General features: G+C 38.3%; 1 protein-coding gene across 1 annotated transcript; it reads right to left on the reverse strand.

Moving 5' to 3' along the window:
- Positions 1-482: 482 nt before the first annotated feature.
- On the reverse strand, positions 483-2,216 carry LOC112506173 (zinc finger BED domain-containing protein RICESLEEPER 2-like). Its single transcript, XM_025110194.1, has 5 exons — positions 1,608-2,216; positions 1,414-1,522; positions 851-1,318; positions 653-738; positions 483-533 (listed from the first exon to the last, which is right to left on the reverse strand). The coding sequence occupies exons 1-5, from the start codon at positions 2,214-2,216 to the stop codon at positions 483-485; spliced, it is 1,323 nt and encodes a 440-aa protein (XP_024965962.1).
- Positions 2,217-9,115: the final 6,899 nt, after the last annotated feature.

Genomic DNA, 9,115 nt, shown 5'->3' on the forward strand with positions numbered 1-9,115 from the left:
TGTCTGCACAATATAGACTAAGGTCATTAAAACAATATCAAAGTTATCTTTGATGCCTTTTAGTGAAGAAGAGGAGTGAGTAATGGAAACAGTTTTTGTTTCTGTATGCAAGTTAAAGTATTATTCTATCTTTTAAGAAACAAGTTTCTGCCTACTACCTAATGTGTTGCAAACTGCAAAGGATCGATGTATGTATTGTACCCAAACAACAAAACAACAATAGGCAATGAGGCAACAACCAACACAGTGAACACACATCAACAACAATAGAATAGTAACAATAATCAGTAACAAAACAACAACAGCAACAACAACAACAACTGAACAGCAACAGCCAACAACAACAGAACAGCAACAGGCCAACAACAATAGCCAACAACTCAACAAGGCAACAACAATAGCCTACCTATTTACTATGAACTAAAACAGTGAAACAACAAGAGCCAAGAGTGCAGAACAACAACATACATAGTTACTATGAACTAAAATTCATGCCAATCAAAACAATATGCAGTAGTATCAAAATGACATATCTGTCATATCCATATCAATATAAGTAATTAAGTATATAACACCAAAATCCAATGACTAAATACCTTTCAAAGTGGCCACTTCTAAACATTGTTCAGTTATTCTACAATACATCATATACCTCTAGATCATCGACATTAACTGTTGGAAGAGAATCCTCATGGTCAGTGACAAAACTTGAACTTCTAATTCTCATATTCATCATTTCTGAATTTATATAAACAAATTAAAAGAAGTAAGAACGATATAAATATACAAATTCAAGTATATACTAACATAAGTTGAAAAGGAAGACTAAAGTACATAATTAATGTCATACCTTTCTCAAACTTTTCAATATCATCTATGTTTTCTTCAACTGCAATTGGCTGACTAGGGCCTCTTAGCCAGTCTTGTGTACATATAAGAGCTTCTACCATTTTTGGAGATAAAGAACTCCTAAAATTATCTAACACCCTGCCACTAGTACTAAAAGTCGACTCAGATGCCACAGTTGAAATTGGAACAACAAGTACATCTCTAGCCAATTTCGAAAAGATAGGAAACCTTTCACTGTTAACCTTCCACCATCTTAAAATATCAAAATTATTTGTGTCATCTATGGTGGACTCACCTAGATAAACTTCAAGTTCACTCTTTTTGTTGAGTGAAATCCCACTTTCCATCTTTTGTTTCTTTAGTTGGTTTTTTAATCTAGATTGTACCCTTCCAACGGGAACATTTTCACACTTAACGGGTGGAGGAAGCATCATAGTGGTTGAAGGTTCAGAATATGTTGAGACATACTCTTCAAACAACATATTCATTTTATACTTTACCTTCTCAAAACATGACTTACCTTGATCCTCACCATACATTTGATTAAGCTGGACTTGCAAGTACTCAACCTTGTCTCTGGGTCCAATATATTGCCAAAAAATATAATAAAGTTAATCTTATCCGGATCACCCAAATATTTACTAAACTTCTCTTTCATTTTACCACCCATTTCCTGTTCATGAATCAAAAATAAAAAGTTATTCAACAACCAAATATAAGTAAATATTAAAAATTAAATTAAAGGAAGATAAACATACCTCTTCAACTTTCGACTTAGATTGTAACATATCGACAATAATGCAACTCAAATTTGAAATCTTGGTTAAGAAAGAATTTGAGATGACATAAGGTGAGCCATAAATTCTGATTGTCATTTCATAAAATGTCTTCAAAAATATAACCAAGTTGTCAACAGATAACCAATCAAGATATGAAGGCACCGAATCACCCAAATCCAAAGTGAGCATGGTGTCACTATTCTCATGCATTTCAAAAACTTGTCTGTAAGCTATTGCGGTTCGAAGAATCATATAGGTGGAGTTCCATCTAGTTGGAACATCAAGCCATAAAGAACTTTTCTCTTCCACCTTAAGCAATTCCGCAAGCTCTCTAAACTTCTTCAACCTAGATGGAGAACCCCTCACCCACCTAATGCAATCCCTAATCTTCTTAACTGATGTATCTGCGAATTTCAATCCATCTTGTACAACCAAATTTAGAATATGAGCAATGCATCTCATATGTATGTTCTCGGCCCTAGTAGAAGAACCACCCCACTTCACCACCTTCTTCTTCATGAAGCCAACGACAATATCATTGCTTGATGCATTATCAACTGTGATAGTGAAAATATTTTTTCTCCCCATTCAAGCAAACAACTCTCTATGGCTTTAGCTATACTTTCTCTTTTATGTGAATGTATAGGCACAAATGAGATGACCTTTTTATTTAGTTTCCACTCATCATCAATAAAATGTGCGATGAGACGCATATAATTGATTCTTTTAACATATGTCCAAGTATCAGTAGTCAAACTAATGCGCTGCATGCTTGACTTAAAGAATTTATTAAGGTTCGTCTTCTCTTCAGAATAAATACTAAATATATCTCTATTAACTGTTCATCTAGAAGGGATCTTAGATCTAGGGCATGAAGCTTCAACATACTGTTTAAAACCCCTCCCTTCAACAGGAAGTTCATCCATTATAATCATTTTAGCTAACATCTTTCGAACAACCTCTTGGTTAAAAACCCAAGATGTCAAAGCACCATCATAATTATCAGATTTTGCAGACTGAAATGCAAGAATGGATTGTTTTGTTTTCTTAGCATGTGGATTCTTTAAACAACCGTGCATGTGGCTATTTAAAGAGGAAGTACCATGCTTTTTAGCCTCAGCTGCATATACTTTTGAATAGTATGAACATTTACCTTCAATGACTAGCCCATCCTCTTTTAAAATCTTCCCAAAATGGTCCCATACTTGAGATCTGGATTATAACGTTTTCCTTTCCCTTGTAATTTTCAAAACAATGAGTTACAGTAGCATTAGATTGTAAAGGAGGAGGTTGATGACTGTTACTTCTAGACTGAGACATGCTAAGTTTTTCCATCTATAATTCTAAACAATATAACAATTATTAACAAGAAGAATGAGCAACTCAACAAAGTGTTCTTTTTCTAAACAAACCAGTATTAACAAAGATGTCAATCAAATATATTAAGTTATTACACCAAAAAACAAACAAAAATATGTTCTTTTTCTTTTTTGTGGTTCATCTGTGCAGTGTGCTACAAAAATCAACAAGATTCATCTATGGGATCAATGTAGGACTACAAAATGACTGGCTGCCCCGACTATAGGTCCAAGACTTCGACTCTAAGTCAATTAGGATATTTAGTTGGATGCCCAACCCAACGTAGCTACATAGGTCCAGCCATCCAGTTTAAGCTCAGTTTTGGCAAAAGTTGATCAAGACTGGTCAAGACCACTAACAAACAATATTTGAATTTATATATATATATATATATACACACACACACACATAAATACACACACAGAGATATAAAGAGAGAACAAAGTAGAAAAAGAATAACTGAATTGAAGTATTCAACTAGGTTTGGCCAAGCAACCAAAATTATGCCAAGATATTGGTTAAAGAAGTGATTACATACATTAAAGACTGGTACTTCAGGATTTGAACAAAAGTTAATTTTAACTTTTAAGTGTATTTATAAATTATAATGACTAGATCCTTCATCTGCCACTAATGTGGGTATTTGACCATAATTCATAATACATTAAACATACAAAAACAAAAAGGAGAATGGAGAATTGCACTATGGGATAATGCAGTCAGGGCTTTAGGCAGAGGGTTACCTCGTCTCGTCAATTTCAGTTTTCGAATGGCACTATGGTAGAATGTAGTGAGGGCTTTAGGCACTCAGATAGAGAGTCGAGAGACCGCTAGAAGGCTAGACCAGACTGGAGATGGAGAGAAACTAAGAAAGAGAGTCGAGAGTTCGAGAGAGGAAGAGTCTGAGAGAGGCAAGGGCGTAAGGTGCAACACGCAACAACAAGTCAGGCAGAGTCACGCAGAGGCGATTCGTAAGGCGAAAAGGTAGGCAGAGTCGAAAATCCCTAACCCTAAGTGGAAAATTTCAAAAATTAAAATGACCCTTTTTTTGTTTTCAGGTTTCGGGCGGGTTCGGAGGGTGGATTTAACCATCCTACCTTATCCGCCATACCTGATGTATTCTTTGTATTCGGACTTCAGTTATGTTTGGGTAACTTTGTTCGGTTTGGGTCGGTTTTTTTCAGTCGGGTAATTCGGGTACGGTGAGGTTTTGCACAACCTTAGATAGACCTATTACATACAGGTTATACACTGAAAGTAAATAAAAGAAAAATAAGATTACAAGATAGGAAGAACGTCTAATCTAAATCGCTGAAGTTGATATAACCAGGTACATATTCTCCAAGCTTCTTGCATCTCGGCATCTCCTTTCTGATGTTGCATTCCATCACCTTTCCAAAGATATCATTATCTAGCCAAGTCTTGAGATACTCCATATGATCTATAGAATAGAGGTGGAACTCGGATACTCGCTGGAACTTGTATTCACCGTCATTGTCAATGAATATAAGTCCATGCTCAGGTTTCACATGCACATTGGTGGGCATATAGGGACCCTTTGATGGCAGTGTCAGGTTCAGCTTTGAGAGATCTGGCTTCTTTTGATCCTTCAGGATTTCATCCAAAGAGAATTTTGTCTCATGTTCATTCTTGTGGTATGGTCCATATTTAGGATCAGAAAGGTGTTTTAGAGGGAGGCTTCTTTGGCAAAGGAGGGACTTCGATGATCTTGGACACCTTCTTGAATAAATCGTTGATGTCTTCAATCAACGGCTTATGTTTTGACTTTGATTGCTGAATAGCCTGTCGAATCTCCAACCATTAATCGAAGCCATACTGCCCAAGGTAAGAAGGGTACTCGATGACAACATCTTGATTCTCTTTGAAGATGACCAATGAGATAAGGAGTCCACCATCCTTCATTCGTCCACTGATGGTGACGTTTGAGATCTCGTGGGGACTTATCCTTTTCTCGATCCTTTCTTTGCACCACTTCAGGTCTCAGTCTTTCAGCATTAGTGCCCATTGATGTTCTTGTTCAGCTTGTGACAATAGCTGGGCCTGAGCTTTGAATGGATCCTTTTTCTTGAGTTCCCTTTGGCCAAAGCTTGGACATCTAGAGACTTAGGTAGCTATAGACCGTCCTTCAGTTGTTGATAGTGTATCCTCAGCTCTTCTTCAACTTTAAGGAACTCCTCTCTTTCAACTTGTGTGAGGAAATCAAACTTGCTACAACCAAAAGTATGAAGAGGGATTTTTACTCTGGTTTAGTTGAGCTGATTTAACAGATGAATCCTCCTTTGGTCCTCATCAGCTTTAAATGTTGAAATAATTGCTCGGGCTTCATCTGATGGACCAGAAGGGTAGGTTGGTGCAAAGAGTATGAGAGTATATGGCTCATAATTTGAGGAGAAAGGCATAAACCTGGAGCATTGTGCTACCTTCATTGGATCGATCGCCTTGAAGAGGATGGTGGGGTTTCCTTTTTTAGCCACTTACTTGTCCTTGAAGGAGTGCTGGTTCCTTGAAGTTCTCTCCCTTTGGGAAGCTGGTTCTATAGAAACCCAGATCCTCAAATGCACTAGTAGTCACAACTTAGCTCAACAAGTGAGCGGAAGTAATAACTATGAAACTAGCAGGTTAAGTAGAAATGATAAAGACAAAGAAATATTTGAAGAATGGATCAAGTTGGCTGTATTTACACAGTTGTGTGTTTAAAAAATATCTCTCAACTAGTCTATTTCTCACAAGTACAGATTTTTCTCTTAAGATTTTGGAAGGAGCGCATCTTCTTTCTTTCAAAATTGGTAAAAATCACTTTAGAGGGAATACCTTTTTATAGGCATTTCCAGAAAAGGAATCTTCCATAATTTGGGACATGGGAGAAGTCAACGCGTCCACCAATCATCTGCCTCCACATGTCTGAATGAAGTAACCATTTCTGGATACGTGTCGACCTAAGATTGGAGCACTTGTAAGACGGGCCGTGGACCTTCACGCATAAGGAAGAGTTGGAGACCACAGGATCTGCATGTATACTGCAGAGGCTTTGTGTCTGGTGTTGGCTTATGCATCGAAGACTTAGATTTTTGACGCGCATGTGTTCGGTCTTCATCCCTCTTTGCAATGAGCTCTGTATCCGGGTATCATCTTTGTATCCGAGCTCTTGGTTCCAGGCATCTTTCAGACTAAGACCTCTTGACTAACGCAAGAGACTTTTTACTTACACTTTTTAAAATAAACATTGTATTAGGCTCCCTAAGGGAGACTCCCTTCTAAGCTGGTCTTGGATGGTATTAAATGGTGAAGTCATCATCATCATCATCGTCTTTATTATCATCGTTGTCTCCAAGGTCCTATCCAACGTCAGGGATCTGAGGTTCTTCATCTTCTTCTTCTTCTTCATCATCATCTTCCTCATCACCAACATATTGCAATACAGATGTGGAGGAAAGGTCTTCATGAGTGCCAGAGCTATCATGACATCATCATTATCCTCAGCTTCAGCTTCATCAATTGTGATGGCAGGGATAATATCTGCATGGGGGATAAGAGCAAGGGCTTGTAGTAAATTGAAGGCGGCCACCTGGTCCAGTTGATGATGATCATATTCAATGAATGTGGGTTACTACAGGAGCTGAAGGATTTGACGAAGCAACTCACCATGCCTGGTGAGCTGAGCCTGAAATTCTTCGGCCTTGCTGACGATAGTAGCTACAGCCTCGGTGTTGACTCCAACTTAGATTGCATCGTTTTCAGTATATCCTTGACTTCACAGACCTCAGCTTTGACAACAGAGAGGCTATGAGTAAGGTCTTCCTTTATGGGCATTGCCTTGTGAACCTCGTCCATTTTGTCAAGGATGCTGGACACAATGAGCAGAAGAAGTTTGATATCCTCAACCATGTCATAAACATCAGTCTCCATGGCTGTGAGTTCAGTTCCAGAAGGAACTATAAAAATAGGAGAAACTTGAGCATAAGAGAGCTCTAAGCTAAGAGAGTACGTGAGGGGTCCTCAATGTCATCTGAAGGATTGACACTGGTATATGCACACGTGTCTTCCTAAAGAGAGGCAACAAGTTTTTGAGGTGCCTCGAGAGAAGCGACCTCAGTTCTTATGGTGAGTTCTTCACCACCAGTGGGGACAACCATTGGTGGATCATCAGCACAATTGATAGAGACCAAGAGAGAGGGAGAAGAAAGAATGGCTGAGAAAGTACGTGGGTGTTCAGCAGTGGTTGGGAGAGTGGCCACATGTACGATAGTGTCTGAAGAGAGCACTGAAGAGCTTGATGGGGGGAGAAGAATGTGCCTCGAGGGTAAGGCTCTTTTCAATAGCTGAGACCTTTTAAGAGGTCCCCGCTAGAAGTGTGGTTTGCCCCTTTTTGGCTTTTTGGCCTTCATTGAAGGACCAAGATTGGTGTCAAATTGTGTTCTTTTAGAGGATAAGAAGGTGGTGGTTGGGTTAGACTGAGGGGGATTTTTCCCAGTTTTTACCACCATGTGAAGAGAAGAAGAAAAAGAAGAAGCTGGTAGGGAAGAGGAGACATTGGCAATCTCAATCATTGGAATGAAAAGACCAATGTCTGTCGGCTTAGACTTGTGGTCTAGAATCACAGACCCAAGCCGACAGATGAGCATATTACCTTCAGTAGGGTAGTTGTTGGCAAAGATCTTTGCAAGAACACCGCTGAGGAAGAGAGTGTAGAGCACCACCTTCTCACGTTGGCGCTTGTTCAACTTCAGCACCAAGTCATTGAAGATCAACCGAGCGTAGTTAATTTTGAGCTTCCTGATCATTGAGACGCCTATGTTTGGTGCAATGTGTGAGGCTTGATCCTGACCGTCGATTTGCCGCCCATGCACTGGATGAAGTGCGAGAAGAGATATTGCCACATCGCAAACATGCGGTTCTTCTAAATCTTCGTCAGTAATTTGTTGGGCTCGCTGGAATCCTTCTTTAGTGGCCAGTTGTGGCTAATATCATTTAAGGTCTTGATCATGAACTCAGTGTCTGGATCCTTGGCAAATGGCAAATTGTTTGGGAGATGAAGGGCAACCCTGATGGTTGGAACACCAAAGGTGATAGTCATCGGTTGAAGGTAAATGCGATCTTTTCAACCTTGTTCCGAGCTTTGTCCAGTTCTTCCTTGGCTTCAGTAGTGAACCAGAATTGCTGGAGAAATTCCTTGACCATGATCAACTCGAAGGTAACGGCGTGTCCTAGCACAGAGTTCTTGAGGAACTTGGCTGCATCTGCAAACTAGGGCTTGTTTGCAGGTATGTCGAGCAGACCGACATGGTTGTTTGGCTTGAAACTGATTTTATCCAATGATAAGTTTACACTATTTGTAGCCATTTATGTAATAAGAAAAGAAGAACAGAAAGAAAGAAGTAACACAGATTGGTTAGAAAGGCACTTTATGATAAAGTTTAAAAAAAAAATTCTTTTGAAAAATCCAGAACAAGTGTAGGGTTTTTTCAAGCAGATTAGGGTTTATAAACTTAAATTATGATCAAGAATAAAAATGAGTCTTTAATATGTTTTTTTTTTGTATTTTGAAGAAGGAAGAATGTTTTTAAGTAACAAACAAAGTTTCGAATAAGAGAAACAACCCAAGATTAAATGATACAAACTTGTTTTGTGCAGACAGAAGGAAAAAGAATTTGAAGTTTAAGGGAGTTCTTGAGTTCTTGTTTGCACAAATCTTGGAGAGCTAGAGTCTTGAGAGAATTTTTGTAAGCGTAAAGAAAAATATGAGAGGGTATCTCATGTATTTATAGGTAGAATGAGAGACAAAGAAGAGAGTGGAAAAAATGACTATTCGAAAAGATGTACAATGATGAAAAACTTTGCACGTCATCACCCTATGATTGGGTGGAATAGTAATGGGCCGTATTTGTCATAAGGACGTGCGTGTACCGAGAGTTCATGATTCAAAACTTTAATGACATCATAAAATATGATTGTTTATTATATTTTTCTTTTATAAGATCACTGAATAAGAAAAGAGTTGAGTGATGGTTTAAGATTCTTCTAAAACAAAAGATCACTGAATAAGAGATGTTAGTGAAAGTTTTAAAAAAGAAAAGAAAAACATATCTTAAGAGTAAGATACATTTGCT

The sequence above is a fragment of the Cynara cardunculus genome (genome assembly GCF_001531365.2).
Source record: "Cynara cardunculus var. scolymus isolate 2C chromosome LG 2, CcrdV1, whole genome shotgun sequence".
Lineage (NCBI taxonomy): Eukaryota > Viridiplantae > Streptophyta > Magnoliopsida > Asterales > Asteraceae > Cynara > Cynara cardunculus.